The 20,593-nt window shown below is 45.6% G+C and overlaps 1 protein-coding gene across 1 annotated transcript in view; it reads right to left on the bottom strand.

Moving 5' to 3' along the window:
* Positions 1 to 20,593, bottom strand: part of strbp (spermatid perinuclear RNA binding protein) — a 68,513-nt gene that overhangs the window by 29,037 nt on the left and 18,883 nt on the right. The window contains exons 2-4 of the mRNA XM_079523706.1: positions 19,135 to 19,625; positions 17,804 to 17,972; positions 9,405 to 9,663 (exon numbers count right to left, since the gene is read on the bottom strand). Of these exons, the coding sequence (XP_079379832.1) occupies positions 9,405 to 9,663; positions 17,804 to 17,972; positions 19,135 to 19,625 (919 nt within the window). The remainder of the gene's footprint in view (positions 1 to 9,404; positions 9,664 to 17,803; positions 17,973 to 19,134; positions 19,626 to 20,593) is intronic.

Here is a 20,593-nt window from a genome sequence, read left to right as displayed (position 1 = left end):
TAATTATACAGTAGCTAGTCGCTGCCGGGTGGAAGCCTTGTTGATGTCCAAAACTGTTACTTTTCAAGAAATGGAGGGGGGAAAAAATAACCTGTGTTCCAACGTAGGTATTTATTATTTACGTATATTATTTATTTAGTTTTATTATTTCATACTTTTCAATGTTTAAATATTTATAAAAGCCACAGACAAAATGGCAAAGTAGCGGAAATAACCGATCTACAAGCTCACAACGCATCACGATTCCACACGTTTTTTGAGCTTGTAGATGTGTGCGGCTATTTCCGCACACTTTCGCACGACATTGGACATTAATTTACGAGAGCAAAAACAACAACGTACGCTTAAATATGGAGAGACAAGGTTTCTTCCCTGACAGCGACGATAATTATGCGGTAACAGTTGAACACGTTGCCTTGGCATTTAATTTGGAAGCTTAACCAGTCCAGTCACTGTCAAAATGTGTGGAAAAGGGAGAGAGTTTGGGAATCACGAGGGAGGGGACAACCTCATGGGCTTGGAGAGCGCCCTGAGACATACAACAAAGCAAATACTTAAGGAGCGTTTGGTTCGTCTTGTCCAGCACATCATGCAGGCAGGGGTGGAGGAGGAGTGGTAGTAGTTGTTTGGAGAAGAGCTCATTTCATATCGTGCAGGACAAGCTAAACCAAACGCACCCTTATGTATTTGTAAAAAAAAAAGGACATTACAATTTATTTTCTTTTTTATTGGTTTTTATTTTGACCCAGGCCTGCGACAGACGAGAGACAAAATAGGGATAGTTTTTTTTTATAGCATTGTCTTTGGGATTACTTTAGGTGCACTTGATTTCAGGGGATCACACTGACAGGGGCCAAGAAAATGATCCTATAGCATCCTGGCAAGGTACCCCCCTTGTGAGCAAAACAATGTTGAATCAAGCGCTCCTAATGTAGGACTTGAAATGAAAAAAGAAAAACCTTGAGATAGTTTGACCCGGTCGGTTCCCGAGACAAACACAACAAGAAAAGGGTATACAAGGCAGGGGTTCTGTTAGAGAGCCTCGTGGGTTGGTTGATATCAAGAGGACGGCATTCTCATGTTTTTTTTATACAATTAGCGTTTGATTTATTCTCCCCCCCGGCACACCGGTGGGTGGTGGCGATGGGAGTTCACGTCACACACACACACACTGAACCAATCCATTTCTTTCCCCCCTCCTCACATTTCTTTCCTTTCTTTTTTGAGCGTGCAGTCGACCAAACTCTACACCGGGTTTGCGGGGGGGGCAAGATGAATCAAGCGCAGCTGTATATGAATGGTTGGAGTGCGGTTACATGGAGAATTCAGAGAGGGGGGTATAAGGAGCAGGACCTCATAGAACCAGTGTTGTTTTCGTCGACTAAAACTATGACAAAAGAAATGTCCGTCGACTACCTTTTTTCCACTGACGAAAACTAAACGGAAACTAAATGAAAACTAAGCTACGATGACTAAAACTGAGACTAAATATAGTGACAATTTTGTCAACAGATAAAAACTAGACTAAAGTGTTAGGAAGGGACTAGTGGACAAGAGATCCGGTATAAGTCATTTTACACTTGGTTGCATGCTGAAAAAAGCCGATCATACAACCTCACAGTGAGCTTGTAGATCGGCTATTTTCAGCAAGTGTAAAAACAGTCATTACGACGGCATCAAGGCCCGCCAAAATTAATTTTAGTCGACTAAATCAACTGTAGATTTAGTCGACTAAAACTAGACTAAACGCTAAAACATTCCAGGTGACTAAAATGTAACTAAAACTAAATGAAAGCTATTCAAGAGACTCAAACTCAACTCAATCAAAATGTGCCCGCCAAAAACAACACTGCCTAGAACTGACTTTAAAACAGTGATTTGTTTTATTAATCTTTTTATTTCAAGGACCCCCCGGCTTGGGCATGCACCTCGTCTCTAACCTCATGTACATACAGTAACTAACTACTGCTTTTGTTATGCTGCTGTGTATGGATCTACCTTTGATCTTTTTTATTTTTTTGAGGGACATGCTTTCAATTCTGTTTTTATCCTTGCTCTCCCATTCCATGTCCCCCAAACTTTTTTTTTCTTCATTCCTGAAAAAAACAAAAAGAAAAAACTAATAACCTTTACACCTGTAAACCTGCGATTATGACAATAAAAAAATAATTCTCGATTAGGGAAGGGACCCCAGGATACTGTTTAAGTCAAATGTCTTTGAGTTACAGACCTGTAAGAGGTCCATTCGGTTCCTGAGTCCTAACTTAACATGGGACCCCTGAAACCCCCCTGGGGGTCCCTTTGAGAACTCACTGAAGAGACCTCTGCTTCCCTATTATATGAACACACACACACACACAGGTGGAGGTTCCAATACCACAAGTGAGAAAAACTCCCTCTCTCTGTCAGTAGGCATAAAGTGGAGGATGCCCAAATGTGTATGTAATGTGCATCCCTACAGCAGTGGCGGGATGGGGGACATTATTCTATCTCACCGTTACCTCTGAGCTCATCTGCACATTCTAATGATTTAAGTGCTGTTCTCTGCCTGATTATGTCCGCCATGCTGGCACGGAGAGTTATGTTTGGCTAACACGTAAGATTACTATGAATGAGCGCACGCACGCACACGCGCACGCGCACGCACGCGCGCGTGCACACGCACGCACGCACACGCGCACACGCACACACACACACACACAAACGGCTACAGGGAATGAGAGGGGACAGGGTAATGGAGCAGACATTACGGCCTGTTGGCCATAACGGCCTGAATTATTTTTGCGCTAGCAGAGCAGAGCGCTCAGCCTCAGAATTCCGACGTGTAAACTGTTCCTAATACAGTTAGCAGATTATAGGGAAGCTGAATGGCCATATAATTTACCTTAACGTGAATACATGAATGAATCTTTTCTCCTTTATAACCACCATGTTTTGCTTGTGCTTTGCATGTGCTGCTACCGTTATTTAGCCCAAGGAGTGTTTTTTGTGCAAAACTAATGCTTGGAATGGATTCAGACTAATGAAAACCCCCTAGTTTGACACGTCACATGCTACTTAAAGAATGATGACATTTAGAATTGTTTGCCTTATATAGAATAGTTAATGGTATGGTCACATAATTATGCTAATTACTCAAATTGCTCAACGTGCAACTTTTAGCAACCAAGAAGCTTAATCTCATCTGCTAAGCCTATAGATGCCATTTGAATCATAAAAGTTTATACTAACCAACATTTCTGGGTCTAACATGCATGGGACCTTTACCCGTTCTGGCCTGTAAGTCTTGAACATAAGGCATACACACAAAATAACATAGTTTTTGCTGCTGCTCCGACGGATTTTGTCCTAAACTCGTTGCTCTCTGGCTGGGCTGTTTCTGTTGGTTTGGACAGACATGGGGGGGCCTCTGTCATTTCAATTCAAGGCCCTGCACAAATATGATTGACATGGGTCTTTAATGAGCACCATCGTTTATCATAATAAACAAACAATGCCGTTTGTAAGTAATGTCGTCATGTGCACCACACACACACACAACTGCTCAGCGCAGTTTATACTGCTCTGTCTGCAAGTGTGTGCGCACGCTTCCGTTCCTTAATTTGCTAGTGCGCGCGTGTGTGTGATTTATAATGGTGTATCTCATGGTGTGTCAGGGTGGCCCCAGCTGCACTTCAACTGCTTTATTACAGTCTTCCACTCCTCTCCCCCACTTGTCCTCCAACCATTTCTCTCTCTCTCTCTGTGATTCTTTTTTTTCTTCCTCTGTATTGTAGGCCTATTGTTTTTTGCACTTCTACCGGTTAATTTGAAAACATAGTCTTTGCCGTTTATCCAGCATTTGCATTCACTAACAGTGACACACAATCTCTCTCACCACTCGATGCAAGCAGACGCCACACACACCACGCACAGACACAGACGCACACGCACACGCACGGTGTGGAGAAATACATTCAATAATTTATTTCATCTATAGTCTCGCATAAAAAAGGCAACCCTTTCAAACAGATTGGTTAGAGGGAGACAATTAGAAGCCGCTATTGTTAAATCAATATATTGATCAGCTGACATCAAATAAGAGGGGCCGTATTGATCCCAACATTAGAAGGCAAAGCAGCCAGTCCTTATTGAAACGTTGTGCATTCTACAGCATAACTGTACATACATACTGTACATACGTCTGTGCTAGAAATGTTTGATTTGGATCTGACACCGTGTATTACAGTGGTGGAAAAAGTACTCAATTGTTTTACTTAAGTAAAAGTACCAATACTGCAATTTAGAACTACTCCGTTACAAGTAAAAGTACGGAATTGAAAATGTACTTGAGTAAAAGTACAAAAGTATCGGCATCAAAATGTACTTAAAGTACTAAAAGGAAAAGTATTCATATTGCAGTTCAAAATGTGTACAAAGTCTATTGAAAATAGCCGATCTACAAATTGTGAGCTTTTACCGCTTTTGTTGGACTTTGGCGCCCTGCATGCCCTCAAGCGGGGAGCTCGGACCGCCAGGTTGAGAACCACACCGATTGGTTCTTGGGTTTTTGTGTGTCCAATCCATCCACGCGCCTCACTCCGTTCCCCCACTGGTATAGCACATGCATCCTAAGGAGTCTGTGTGAGATATGAGGACCGTTTGTCACTGAGACAGCTACCTTGACCCTGTCAGGGACACAATATGACTCTACATGTGCGCGTGCGTGCGTGCGTGCGTGCGTGCGTGCGTGCGTGCGTGCGTGCGTGTGGAATTATGAGCTATACGCTGCTCTCTGACTTGCTGTGGCACGTGGCCAATGATCTACAACGGACCTCTACGACCGTGCCTCGTCTTCCTCTAAGCTGTGGGGGTGTCCGTCAGGTCAAATGGGCTGCCGGCGGACGGACGGACGGACGGACAGCATGCTAGTTCCTGGTTATTGATTTCTCTGACCTGCTGGTCTTCCCTTCTAACCCCACCCACCCGCGACCAATCAGAAGCAGGCCCCACGCCGCCGCCGCTGTGCGCTTGCAGGTCAACCATGAGAATAGAGAGACAGCCTTATATGTGACCAGATTTGACTGAGAGCCTGCCATCGCAAATTCCAGCTTTTCACCAGAGGAGATGATAAATGAGTTTATACACAGGCACTCTTCACATACTAGAGCATGTCTGAAATAAATGTCAGAGCTGAAATCGACATAAATATGAAATAAATGCTTAAACATGTAGCTAGGTGTAATGTTAGAGTCCACAGAAGTGAAGCCTTTCAAGCCTGTTTTCTCAACTCGCTGTTTTCTGCAAGACATTACTCTATAAGCCATATCTCCAAAACTGGTGGGTCAAACTGAACAACCAATATGTCAATTTGAAGCTATGATTCCCTGCTTTCATATGACATGAAAATAAGAAAATTCAAAAACATCCTATGGCAGTCCCTCAGTCAAATTTGGTCACATATAGTTAACCTGATCGACCAATGACAAAGCTTCCAGCAAAATCTTTGAATGCAGATTGTGGCCCCTAGATGTGTCACAGAGACACATTTTTTTGGGAGCGTTTTACCCATTGCTGGATGTCTGAATACAACAAAAAAAGGTCATTCAAATTTTGACATATTGCTTATAGCAGTACTGTACTTGACATGTCGGGAGTGATGCGAAGAAAAATCACAAGTCACATCCGAACTTCGGATGGATCATCGTCAGCGCGGACAGCGCCTCATTTTCACGTATCCTGGTACTGGGGGGACCCTATGGTGTGTGCAGGCACGTATCCTGGTGCTGGGGGGGTATGCAAGGCATTGCCTATAGCAACCGGGCCAGTGTTTAAAAGCAGATTTTCAGCGAAACCGTTTCACGTTTGATATAATGCTTTATCTACGAGATATCTCGTAGTTGGCATACAACTGGTGTAGAGGGGAAACTACGAGATATCTCGTAGTTGGCATGCAAAGAATGAAGTAAATGTTTCGATACATTTAGAATTCCGGAGTAGTTCTGCATTGCACTTGTGATACTTTTACTAAAGTGAAATATTCGAGTACTTTTTTCCACCACTGGTAAAGAGAGGGACAGTAAGGGTACATAGTGTAGTCCAGTGGTTCCCAAAGTGGGGTCCGGGGACCCCCAGGGGTCCTTGAGGGAGTTCCAGGGGGTCCCCAGCAAAAATGATAGTTTAGAACCAAATGGAGCCTTATGGGTCTGTAACTCTGAGAGTGTACAAATGTTTTTTTTCCATTTGTACCCTCTCAGAGTTGCATTAACATTGATTTAACAATATAAATCGAGGGTCCCAGAGATATAAATGACATTAAATGGGGGGGTCTGTAGACTAATATGCATGTCAAACTGGGGGTCCTTGGAATTAAACGGGTTGAGAATCACTGCTAGAGCCGTCAAAATCTTCTCTTATGGGGGTCCCTGCATGGCATATATTTTTCAAATGGGGGTCCGCGGGCTCATCAGTGTCAATTTGGGGGTCCTTGACACATGAAAAGGTTTGGGAACCACTGGTGTAAGCAACATATACTAGACCTCTGTGTCCTTGTTATGAAGAACGACATTCTTCAAGCAGTGCCATTTTCAGCTCAAAATTAGGCAATTCAGTTCTAGTTCACAGCCATGCAAGATGGATTCAACCTATGGAAGATGTTAAAGGACCACTTCACCACTTTTCAACCTATCTTCATATAATAGGTCCTCACTAATAATCATGAAAAAATGGTGCAATTTTTTTCTACTCGGTCTGTGTCTCATTGGAGGGCTGTGGGCAGTTCAGAAACCGTCTTCCAGTGACATCATCAATGGGGAATACAAGCTAATAGAAACTGCAGGCTTTCTAGTCCTGAAAAGTCGCAATGCGAAAATGGAAGCCATCGTGCTCACGATAATGAAAATCTAAACATTTTTGTACAAAAATCTTGTTTAAAAAATAATCTTCCTAATGATGATGTCACTTTCTGCCCACAGCCCTCCTATGAGACACAGACTGAGTAGAAAAAAATTGTGGCATTTTATCATGATTATTAGTGAGGACCTATTATATGAAGATGGGTTGAAAAGTGGTGAAGTGGTCCTTTAACACTTGAGGAGAAATGGGGGATGTGGTCGGGAAATAATATAAAAGTGGAATATTACTCAATACATATTGGATATTGAGTCATTCTTGACACTGATGTACTTACTAGCAATGTTCCTGCGGTCCCTTATTTTTAGGAAGACATAAAAGCATCCATAATAATCCAACGTTAATATCGGCCAGGGCTGGGCGATACAAAAAAAAAAATCACCATTTCAAACTTTTGTCTTGATCACAAATGAACGATTATAATACATAAATAGTGAAAATAGCCAATGTACAAGCCCACAACACATCAGAGCTAGTTTTCACTATTCCTGTACACCACCATTGTACAAAAAAGTTGAATACAAGCTTAACGGGTCAATCAGACTAAGTCTATTGCATTTTCTTCGGGTCGATTCGTTGATAAAAAAAATTATAAGAAATTGTATTTTTAAAACGATTATTTGATTAACCTACAGTATATGAGCAAGTTTTGCACACACGCACTGGGCCAGAGATGCCCAACGCACTGGGCCAGAGAGGCCCAACGCACTGGGCCAGAGAGGCCCAACGCACTGGGCCAGAGATGAACCAACGCACTGGGCCAGAGATGAACCAACGCACTGGGGCAGAGAGGCCCAACGCACTGGGCCAGAGATGAACCAACACACTGGGCCAGAGATGAACCAACGCACTGGGCCAGATATGAACCAATGCACTGGGCCAGATATGAACCAATGCACTGGGCCAGATATGAACCAATGCACTGGGCCAGATATGAACCAATGCACTGGGCCAGATATGAACCAATGCACTGGGCCAGCTATGAACCAATGCACTGGGCCAGATATGAACCAATGCACTGGGCCAGATATGAACCAATGCACTGGGCCAGAGATGAACCAACGCACTGGGCCAGAGAGGCCCAACGCACTGGGCCAGAGATTAACCAATTCACTGGGCCAGAGATGAACCAATGCACTGGGCCAGATATGAACCAATGCACTGGGCCAGATATGAACCAATGCACTGGGCCAGATATGAACCAATGCACTGGGCCAGATATGAACCAATGCACTGGGCCAGAGATGAACCAACGCACTGGGCCAGAGATGAACCAACGCACTGGGCCAGATATGAACCAATGCACTGGGCCAGATATGAACCAATGCACTGGGCCAGATATGAACCAATGCACTGGGCCAGAGATGAACCAACGCACTGGGCCAGATATGAACCAATGCACTGGGCCAGAGATGAACCAATGCACTGGGCCAGATATGAACCAATGCACTGGGCCAGATATGAACCAATGCACTGGGCCAGAGATGAACCAACGCACTGGGCCAGATATGAACCAATGCACTGGGCCAGATATGAACCAATGCACTGGGCCAGATATGAACCAATGCACTGGGCCAGAGATGAACCAACGCACTGGGCCAGATATGAACCAATGCACTGGGCCAGATATGAACCAATGCACTGGGCCAGATATGAACCAATGCACTGGGCCAGATATGAACCAATGCACTGGGCCAGAGATGAACCAACGCACTGGGCCAGATATGAACCAATGCACTGGGCCAGATATGAACCAATGCACTGGGCCAGAGATGAACCAACGCACTGGGCCAGATATGAACCAATGCACTGGGCCAGAGATGAACCAACGCACTGGGCCAGATATGAACCAATGCACTGGGCCAGAGATGAACCAACGCACTGGGCCAGATATGAACCAATGCACTGGGCCAGATATGAACCAATGCACTGGGCCAGAGATGAACCAACGCACTGGGCCAGATATGAACCAATGCACTGGGCCAGATATGAACCAATGCACTGGGCCAGAGATGAACCAACGCACTGGGCCAGAGAGGCCCAACGCACTGGGCGTTAATTAACACTGTCGTGAAGGGATAGCTTATGCCTTGATAAACTGTCGAAACGTGTTGAATGGCATGATGTCAGACTATGTGTTAGTATAATATAAATAAGGATGTGAATATGGTCTCGTGCTAATAGAGCTTACGTTACGTCATCTTCCCAACCAATCACAGTACAGTACACGCAACTTTGTATGCCCTCGTGACGTCGCTTTTATCCGTGCTCCGCATCGGTCGACACTTCCCGTGCAAAGCATAAATGTAGTTTTAGGAGTAAAAATGTAGTTTTTCTTTATATCATCAACTTTCAACAATCAAATTTAATTGTGTACAATACATTCCGCAGTGTGTGCGTGCGTGCGTGCGTGCGTGCGTGCGTTGTTGACAGAGAGGGAAAAAACTAAGCGGTGTGTAATAGTGGTGCGTTTGTCAGGCCCTCTCTCTCTCTCTATATATATATATTCCTACCTCGCCCGTCTTCCACAACCTTCTCCTCTTTCATCTCTTCCTCCTTCTCCTCTGCCTCCTGTGCCTCCTCCTCCCCCTGCGCCTCCTCCTCTGCCGCCTCCTCCTCTTCCTCCTCCTCCTCCTCCTCATCCTCATCCTCCTTCATGGCTGGTGATGTGAGAGTGATCTTTAGAGTGAGTTTGGGCTCTGTCGACGTCTGTACCAAGATGGCCGCCTCGGGCAGGGAACTTGTCACCTCGTATTTCTCCTCCGTCAGCTTCTGCCGTAAGTCAAACACACACACAGTCCGGACGGTCAAAGCAGAGGTCAGAACACAGACGCCTGGCTTTTAAGAGTGATGGTGGAGGAGCAGGATATTGTTTAATTTATAGTAGAATATTATAACTGTCGGGCATAAACCAGACAGACAGACAGACAGACAGACAGACAGACAGACAGACAGACAGACAGGGTCTGGGTCTGGGTCTGGCCCCTTGCTTTCACCCTTCACACATTCAGTGCCATGTAAATATTTTTTATTTGGTCATTAAGTTTGTGGGCGCTTTGTCAATCAATTGCATCTTTATTCTGGGGGGGGGAAACATTCTGTGAAAATTGCAGGTCTTTAAGCTCACAATGCGTGCGGCACGCTGTGAGCTTGTACTGTGTAGATCAGCCGTTTTCGGGCCAAGAGATTTGGTGTAGAGGGAAGCGACCCCGGGCATCTAAAGCATCAGTTTACTAACCGGAAGTATAGGTTTAAGTGGTTAACCCATTCTGGGCGGGAACCCATTTTGGTGTTTTAAGTATTTGTTACACTTTAGCTATTGAAAAATAGCAGATCTACAAGCTCATAGCGCGGCACCGAGTGCCGCGCTATGAGCTTGTAGGTCTGCTATTTTTGAAAAATCCTGAAAATGTGGCGCAAATCTTTTGAATACATATTCTTTCAGAGCGAACGTTTTGACTCAAATCTTTGCTTCTGAGGGGGTCCCTGGAACAACATATTTTCAGATGGGGGGTCAGTGGCCAAACACAGATAATTTTGGGGTCCTTGACATGAAATATTGAGCACCACTGATACAGAAACATGAGGTATTTCAGAAAACTTCGACGTCAGGCCTAAATGGGTTAAATGATGGCTCAGGGTGTACATATTTACAGTATAGTTTTGTTTTCTTTGGAATAGCCTTCCTGGGCTCAGCCTCTCTCTGAAAACAGGCAAGTTATCCACGTCTGCCCTCCACACTCTGTCATGTAGCAGTCTCATTATAGGGTTAAGTTATCCACGTCTGCCCTCCACACTCTGTCATGTAGCAGTCTCATTATAGGCACAACACAAGAGTAACAACATCCCATATCCTCACATCCTAGGCTAGCAAACATCACACAATGCATTTACTGAACAGATTATTAGGAGGGGGAGGTAGGGGACGAGGAAAGGAGGGGGAGGTAGGGGACGAGGAAAGGGATAAAGAAAAGCAGGAGAATATATATATATATATATATATATATATACATTTCAGACACGTAATGGTGTGTGTGTGTGTGTGTGCGTGCGTGGTGCGTAAATAGATGGTGTAAATGGTAAATGGTGCATTTATATAGCGCCTTTATCCAAGGCACTTTACAGAGATTGTGCATTACATTCACCCATTCACACACACATACATACACCGATGGCAGCGGAAACCATGCAAGGCACCAACTAGCACATCGGGAGCAATTAGGGGTTCAGTGTCTTGCTCAAGGACACTTCGACAGTAACTCTGCGGGAGCCCGGGTTTGAACTGGCAACCTTACGGTTACCATCCAGGCACTCTACCCCTGAGCCACCGCCACTCTACCCCTGAGCCACCGCCGCCCCGTGTCAGAGGTTCTGCTCAAATTGTGTGTCAGCCTGCTTTATGTACAGTACTGAACGGTGTTGGGTGAACAACAATGGTGTTGGGTGAAATTCGGGAAAATTGAGGATCCATAACATATCGCAAAACGTTTGTACTGTTGGATCTGCTATTTTCGTCTCCACCAGGCCAAAGGAATGGGGAGAGAGTATGTTTTGCACTCCGTCCGTGTGTGAGTGTGTGTGTGTGTGTGTGTGTGCGTCTGTCCGTCCGTCTGTTAACAGCTAATCTCCGGCACCGTTAACCCGGTCGATGCCACATTTTGCACACACACGCTCTGGATGCTAAGGATGAACCTCTGCCCCACATTTTCCAGAACGGCCTGTTATAGCACCAGCTGGAGGCCGACTTTCGTAAAACAAATTTTTTGATATTACTCCTCCAAAAATCCAGCAAATCGTTACACAGTATCTCAATAGTCATGTGTTCAAGACGGATCTGTCCAATATTTCATATTCCATCCTAATTGGCTAACATTGGCTTACAAAGTTTGCAGGATTGTGTGTGTGCGTCCGTCCGTCCGTCCGTCTGTTAACAGCTAATATTCGGCACCGTTAACCTGGTCGATGCCAACGATGAACCTCTGCCCCAAATTTTCCAGAACGGCCTGTTATAGCGCCATCGGGAGGCCGACTTTTGTAAAACACATGTATTGATATTACTCCTCCAGATTGCAGCATGCAACTTTTCTACTAGGCTGAGAAATATATCCCACCCTTTTCACATTGGCCTGTTATAGCGCCACCAACTGGTGGATTTTTGCAAAACACATTTTTGGAACAAAATGCCTCAAATCATCCAATTGCCATCCAAGGCGTAAGAAGAAACGGCACCCTTTTCACATTGGCCTATTATAGCGCCACCAGGAGGCCACAACCTGACCTGCCCTGGTGGAGACCTGTGCCCCGAGGGGCACTTTATCTAGTTGCTATTGTAGTTTTTCTAAATCGATTATTTTGTTAAGTTTAGTAATAGATTAAATTGATTAGTTGGACTAACTGTGGTCCGCGGGCCCCCATGGGTCCTTGAGGGAGGAGTTCCAGGGGGTCCCCAGCTAAATGATAGTTTGGAACCAAATGGACCCTTATCGGTCTGTAACCCGTCAGGGTCCATTTGGTTACATTTGTACACTCTCAGAGTTAAACTAACATTGATTTTACAATATAAATTGGAGGTCACAGAGATAGAAATGCCATTAAATGGGGGGTCCGTAGACTAATGCATGTCAAACTGGGGGTCGTTGAAATTAGATTTAGATTTGAGAATCACTGCTAGAGCGGTAAACATCTTCTCTTACGTCCCTGGCATATGTTTTCAAATGGGGGGGTCGGCGGGGCTAATAAGTGTCAATTATGGGGGTCCTTGACATGAAAAGGTCTGGGAGCCACTGGTGTAGTGTATATGCGCGTGTCTGTGTGCATGTGTGAGTGGCCTGTTATTCATTTAGCCCCATCTAGAGAGGGATCAATTACTGGCGACCCTCAGCTGCGGATTAGGACACAATACATTAATTCAAGGGTGTCACCACGGAGAGCGCAGCTCACATTTCTCGCACGCGCGCACACGCACACACACACGAACACACACACACTATTTATAAGACACGCTTAGTGCACACAGGCATAGCCACATGAATGGCACGTGCCTCATATTCAACATCGCAGATCTGCAGTTTTTACATTTTTTGCACGCACGCACGCACGCACTGCATGCAACGCACGCACGCACTGCATGCAACGCACGCAACGCACGCACGCACTGCATGCACGCACGCACGCACGCACGCAACGCACACACAGACGCACGCACCGCACAAGTCTACACCAAATCGCTTCGCCAAAAAATAGGCAGAACTACAAGATGTACGATCAGTTATGTTTGCCCAATCTTCACCCCCAGAATACCGTAGGCACGCTATAGGGTTGTGGTTAACCCATTCTGAGGCGGGAACCCCTTTTTGGTGTTTTAACTAGCATTATGTTATGCTTTAGCTGTTGAAAAATAGCAGATCTACAAGCTCATAGACGAGCTTGTAGGTCTGCTATTTTTTTTTAAATCGTGAAAATGTGGCCCAAATGTTTGAATATATATTCTTTCAGAGCGAACGTTTCTAACTGTAATATTTGCTTCTGGGGGGAGGTCCCTGGAACAACATATTTTCAGATGGGGGTCGGCGGCCAAATACATATCATTTGTGGGGTCCTTGACATGAAATATTGAGCACCACTGATATAGAAACATGAGGCATTTCAGAAAACTGTCAGGATTTAGAAGACATTCTTTTAAAATTTCGACGTCAGGTCTAAATGGGTTGAGTGTGCATGGCGTGATGGTGTCAGCCTAATAGCACTCTTCATGTAGTGAGTGAGTGAATGTGTATGTGACACCGACACTGAGCAGTGAGTCACAGAGGACCCATCCACTCTACATTCCATTTAGCTGGGATGAGAACATTGGGATCCCTCCCTGGCCACTGAGCTGAGACATGAGATTATATATACGCATGCACGCATATGCACACACGCACGCACGCACGCACACGCACGCACGCACGCATGCATGCATATGCACGCACGCACACGCGCGAGCATGCGCACGCACACGCGCGAGCACGCGCACACACACACACGCATGCCTTAACGGCTACAGGGAATGAGAGGGGACAGGGTAAATAGGACAGTCAATCTAAGATTTGTCCCGAAAGAAATTGCAATAGTAATCATTCAAGGTTTTTTTTGGTATGATCCTTAGGGTTCATCCAAATGACATTAAAAAATTGTGAATTATATACATTTTGAATCATGGTAAATTCAGGGTTTGAAAGTTGGATACCATTAACATCCTATTAAGGCAACAATGTCTATAGTTATTCATGATTCTGAATCCATTCCAAGCATTATAGTTTTGCACGAAAAACACTCCTTGGGCTAAAAACGCCATCAAAAAACGCCTTCACAAATGTGATGAGGTCAGCACATTTGGGCACATTGGACACATCAAGGGCAAGTGGCTATGGCATCATAACCCCTAGTTAGACATGCTACAGCAGTTAAATGCTACTTAAAGCACAATTAAAATTAGACATTTTTGCCTTAATAGGATGTTAATGGTACCCAACTTTCAACCCCTGAATTTACCATGATCCAAAATTTACATAATTCACAATTCTTACAGGTTTAATGTTTGTTTTTAGTTCAATGTTTGTTTTAAAAACGCCATCGACAATGAAGGGATGATTTACGACGTCATAGTGTCTCTTTATTGTTAATGGCATTTAATGTTTATGTTGGCACCATTTGTTCACCATTACCTCACCATTATATCACCTAATCAACATGAGTTAGACTTTAATATATGAGCGCCCCTCACTTCACACGGGTGTGATTTTTAACATGTTATTTGGATGACCTGAAGGATCATAAAAAAACCTTGAATGGTTACTATTGCAATTTCTTCTGGGTCACGACCCCTTTTAGCTTAGATTGCCTGTCCTAAGAGGAGCAGATATTACGGCCTGTTGGCCACAACGGGCTGAATTATTTCTGCGCTAGCGGAGCAGAGCGCTCAGCCTCAGGATTCCGACGTGTAAATTGTTCCTAACCCATTTTGAGAACAAATTCTAAAAATGTCTTCTACATCCTGACAGTTTTCTGAAAAAGCTATGTTTCTATGTCAGTCGTTCTTCGATTTTTCAAAAATAGCAGACCTACAAGCTCGTAGCGCGCCACTCGGTGGCGCGCTATGAGCTTGTAGATCTGTTATTTTTCAATAGCTAAAGCATAACATAATGCTAACACCAAAAGGGGTTCCCGCCCAAAATGGGCTAATACAGTTAACAGATTATAGGGAAGCTGAATGGCCATTTAACCCATTTAGACCTGAGGACGATTCTACAAATGCCTTCTAAATCAGTTTTCTGAAAAACCCCCATGTTTCTGTGTGTCAGTGGTTCTCAAACATTTTCATGTCAAGGACCCCCAAAAACTATATGCAATTAGCCCTTCACTATAAGTCCCTCCCCAACCCATCCTTGTCCAATAGCAGAGAAGAAAGCTTGACCTGCATAGCAACCGTTGCTAAACTATTTGGATTGGCATTGGACAATCGCTTTTTGGGGTGGGATTTAGTGAAGGGCTAATTGGCCACTGACCCCTATCTGAAAATATGTTGTTCCAGGGACCCCCCCAGAAGCAAAGATTTGAGTTAAAAACGTTCGCTCTGAAAGAATATATATTCAAAGATCTGCGCCGCATTTAAAAGTTTTTTCAAAAATAGCAGACCTACAAGCTCGTAGCTATGAGCTTGTAGATCTGCTATTTTTCAATAGCTAAAGTGTAACACAATGCTATAAACACCAAAAGGGGTTCCTGACCAAAATGGGTTAACGCAAATACATGAATGAATGTTTTCTCCTTTTTATAACCACCATGTTTTAGAGGAGTCATTGAAGACAGGACCTCATTCGCTGATGAATTTCAACGAGCCATATAATTGCCTCCTCGTATTATTCCACTTTGCTGAATGAAGGCATTCTCTGTGCCTACACACACACACCCACACACACACAGTCTCCTATGAAGTGGATGCTTATGATAAATTATAAAAGCTTATGCAAAATATAGTAGACATTATTGTGTTCAATAATTTATTGCATATACCGTAGGATGAAAATAGGAAAATGAACGTGCACAATATGTAGAAACAGAGAGAGAGAGAGAGAGAGGCATTGATGCCGATCCAATTTTTCGTCCCAGACCGATGTTTTAACCGATAACTGAGATATTTAGTGCACAATGTTCTAATCAATTTGAATAACCATAGATTCGATGAGTAAGTTAATATTACTATTTGAGACTCATCTGTGTCACTGACAGCTAACCGAGGGCAGGTGGAGACAGAGAGTAACCTGCATCTGCTGAGGGCAGGTGGAGACAGAGAGTAACCTGTATCTGCTGAGGGCAGGTGGAGACACAGAGTAACCTGTATCTGCTGAGGGCAGGTGGAGACAGAGAGTAACCTGTATCTGAGGGCAGGTGGAGACAGAGAGTAACCTGCATCTGCTGAGGGCAGGTGGAGACAGAGAGTAACCTGCATCTGCTGAGGGCAGGTGGAGACAGAGAGTAACCTGCATCTGCTGAGGGCAGGTGGAGACAGAGAGTAACCTGCATCTGCTGAGGGCAGGTGGAGACAGAGAGTAACCTGTATCTGCTGAGGGCAGGTGGAGACACAGAGTAACCTGTATCTGCTGAGGGCAGGTGGAGACAGAGAGTAACCTGTATCTGCTGAGGGCAGGTGGAGACAGAGAGTAACCTGTATCTGCTGAGGGCAGGTGGAGACAGAGAGTAACCTGTATCTGCTGAGGGCAGGTGGAGACACAGAGTAACCTGTATCTGCGAGGGCAGGTGGAGACACAGAGTAACCTGTATCTGCTGAGGGCAGGTGGAGACAGAGAGTAACCTGTATCTGCTGAGGGCAGGTGGAGACACAGAGTAACCTGTATCTGCGAGGGCAGGTGGAGACAGAGAGTAACCTGTATCTGCGAGGGCAGGTGGAGACAGAGAGTATGTGTGCTTCATGTGTCTAACCTGTATCTGCAAGGGCAGGTGGAGACAGAGAGTAACCTGTATCTGCGAGGGCAGGTGGAGACAGAGAGTATGTGTGCTTCATGTGTCTAACCTGTATCTGCGAGGGCAGGTGGAGACAGAGAGTAACCTGTATCTGAGGGCAGGTGGAGACAGAGAGTAACCTGTATCTGCTGAGGGCAGGTGGAGACACAGAGTAACCTGTATCTGCTGAGGGCAGGTGGAGACACAGAGTAACCTGTATCTGTGAGGGCAGGTGGAGACACAGAGTAACCTGTATCTGCGAGGCCAGGTGGGGACACAGTAACCTGTATCTGTGAGGGCAGGTGGAGACAGAGAGTAACCTGTATCTGTGAGGGCAGGTGGAGACAGAGAGTAACCTGTATCTGCGAGTGCAGGTGGAGACAGAGAGTGTGTGCTTCATGTGTCTAACCTGTATCTGCTGAGGGCAGGTGGAGACACAGAGTAACCTGTATCTGCGAGTGCAGGTGGAGACAGAGAGTGTGTGCTTCATGTGTCTAACCTGTATCTGCGAGTGCAGGTGGAGACAGAGAGTGTGTGCTTCATGTGTCTAACCTGTATCTGCGAGTGCAGGTGGAGACAGAGAGTGTGTGCTTCATGTGTCTAACCTGTATCTGCTGAGGGCAGGTGGAGACAGAGAGTGTGTGCTTCATGTGTCTAACCTGTATCTGCGAGTGCAGGTGGAGACAGAGAGTGTGTGCTTCATGTGTCTAACCTGTATCTGCTGAGGGCAGGTGGAGACACAGAGTAACCTGTATCTGCGAGTGCAGGTGGAGACAGAGAGTGTGTGCTTCATGTGTCTAACCTGTATCTGCGAGTGCAGGTGGAGACAGAGAGTGTGTGCTTCATGTGTCTAACCTGTATCTGCTGAGGGCAGGTGGAGACAGAGAGTGTGTGCTTCATGTATTCTAACCTGTATCTGCGAGGGCAGGTGGAGACAGACATTGTCCAGCAGTGTCCGCGTGGGCTTGTCTCGACACATCAGCACCAGCTCCAGCTCCATGTCGTCTCTGACCAGGAGGCCTTTAGCCACCAGGCCGACCCGCAGCACGCCGCACAGCGCCCCGCCCACACTGGGCTCCCTGTAAGAGCAATTCAAGGAGTATTCAGTGATTTGGAGGATTTGGAAATCATTATCATAAGCATCCACTTCATGATCTATTATTTAAACTAACGGTAAACAAACGTCATGAGTAACTACTTTTCTCTGGGGAGTATAGACTACTCCGTACTTGCATTTTAATTGTTTCGGTATCACGTTATCCATTCACATGTCTTAATGACAGTTGGTAGGGCGTTCCACATTTTTGTGGTGAAATGAATTCAATTCCATTCAATTCGGATTCAATTCGGAAGAAATAGCAACGTCCCACAGTGCATCAGTGCTAGCACACTGTAGCCGTCATTGGAGTCCTGTGGGACTACATGTCCCACAGTGCATCAGTGCTAGCACACTGTACCTGTAGCCGTCATTGGAGTCCTGTGGGACTACATGTCCCACGGTGCATCAGTGCTAGCACACTGTACCTGTCATTGGAGTCCTGTGGGACTACATGTCCCACAGTGCATCAGTGCTAGCACACTGTACCTGTATCTGTCAGTGGAGTCCTGTGGGACTACATGTCCCACAGTGCATCAGTGCTAGCACACTGTACCTGTATCTGTCAGTGGAGTCCTGTGGGACTACATGTCCCACAGTGCATCAGTGCTAGCACCTTAGAGTATATATTAATAGAGACGGCACCCGGAGGAAACCCTGAGAAAAAATGGACATAGTGGGCAAATTTGGTATTGCAGTTTGGACCCAAACACATGATGACACGTGAACGCTGCTTCATACGTGAACGCACGTGAACGCGTGCAATGATAGTCAACAGCCAGCGCGTTCATGTGTTTGGGTCCAATCCATCCCAGAATGCACTCTGTTCCTACCCGGAAGGAGGAGTGAAATCGCCTCATGCGCTTTTGAGCAACTTAATGCAAGTGGATGTGAGGAGAAATCTGGTGCCGTCTCTAATAATATATACTCTAAGCACTGTACCTGTAGTCGTCAGTGGAGTCCTGTGGGACTACATGTCCCACAGTGCATCAGTGCTAGCACACTGTACCTGTCGCCATCATTGGAGTCCTGTGGGACTACATGTCCCACAGTGCATCAGTGCTAGCACACTGTACCTGTCGCCATCATTGGAGTCCTGTGGGACTACATGTCCCACAGTGCATCAGTGCTAGCACACTGCCTACCTGTAGCCGCCATTGGAGTCCTCTGCTTCTTCGCTCGGGTTGTCCCCGGGGCCGTTGTCCTCTGTGCCGTCTGCTGGTTTGCCGTCTGCTGGTTTGCCGTCTGCTGGTTTGCCGTCTGCTAGTTTGCCGTCTTCTAGTTTGCCGTCTTCTAGTTTGCCGTCTGCTGGTTTGCCGTCTGCTAGTTTGCCGTCTTCTAGTTTGCCGTCTGCTGGTTTGCCGTCTGCTAGTTTGTCGTCTGCTAGTTTGCCGTCTGCTGGTTTTCCGTCTGCCGATTTGCCGTCTTCCGCTTTGCCGTCTGCCGGTTGGCTGTCGGCCCGGCTGTGGGCGGCGGTGCAATTACTCTGATCCAGCCAATCGGCGACGTGTTTGAGGGCACCTTCCACGGTGGAGACCAGCGACTGCACGGCCTCCAGGTCGTGGGAGGAGGGATATATGGTGGAGTGCTTCGCCATGACGTGGCGGTCGTCATTACCGAAGGACCGGAAAGACCTCTGAGGGAGAGGGAGAGAGAGAGGACATCAGTGCAATGCTTGTATTAACTAATTTAGGCCTGATGTCGAAAATTTAAAAAAATGTCTGCAAAATCCTGAGTTTTCTGAAAAACCTTATGTTTCTGTAGTGCTCAATATTTCATGTCAAGGACCCCAAAAAGTATATGTAATATGCGACCTCCCCAGAAGCAAAGATTTGAGTTAAAATGTTTACGCGATTTTTCAAAAAATAGCAGACCTTCATGCTATTCATAGCGCGGCACTCGGTTTTTCAATAGCTAAAGTATAACATAATGCTTTAAAACACCAAAAGGGGTTCCCGCCCAAAATGGGTTAAGCACGGCTAGAAAGCCGTTTCAACCAATCAGATTGCTTCCTCGAAACGACCCGTTGTATAATAGTTCATTTTGATTTAGCTTTTTTCAGAAAACATGGGTTAGAATCTAGACGGCGTTTCTAGAATCGGCTTTTGGTCGTGGCTCAGTGGTCCAGGTGCACCTTGGCTGGTAATCCAGTCTGGCAGTGTGCCGTGGGTTCGACTCCCGTTCCCGACGGCCTTTACTGCATGTCTTCCCCTCATCTCTCTACCCATTTCCTGTCAGCCTACTGTCTGTCCCTCCATAAAAAATATAAAAAATAAAGGCGAAAGCCACAAAAAAAAGAGACGTGTCAAATTACACAAAACTCGTGCTCGCAATACACACACACACACACTGCAAGGTCAGCACTAGAAGAGGTATACACCACCAATATAAGCTTTAATCAATCAAGTTAGGCCATGTCTTCCCACTGGGGTCTAATTTAGCGCGCACGCACACACACACACACACACGCACACACACACACACACACACACACACACACACGCACGCACACACACGATTATTAGAGCACTTTCATTGCGATCTATGTACTCGCTATGACTAACATGGTTCATATGATCTATTTTTATGAGAGAAATCAATTCA

Source organism: Electrona antarctica (genome assembly GCF_951216825.1).
Source record: "Electrona antarctica genome assembly, chromosome: 16".
Classification (NCBI taxonomy): Eukaryota; Metazoa; Chordata; class Actinopteri; order Myctophiformes; family Myctophidae; genus Electrona; species Electrona antarctica.
The sequence above is the reverse complement of the archived record's forward strand: the minus strand, read 5'-3'. Positions and strand labels throughout refer to the sequence as shown.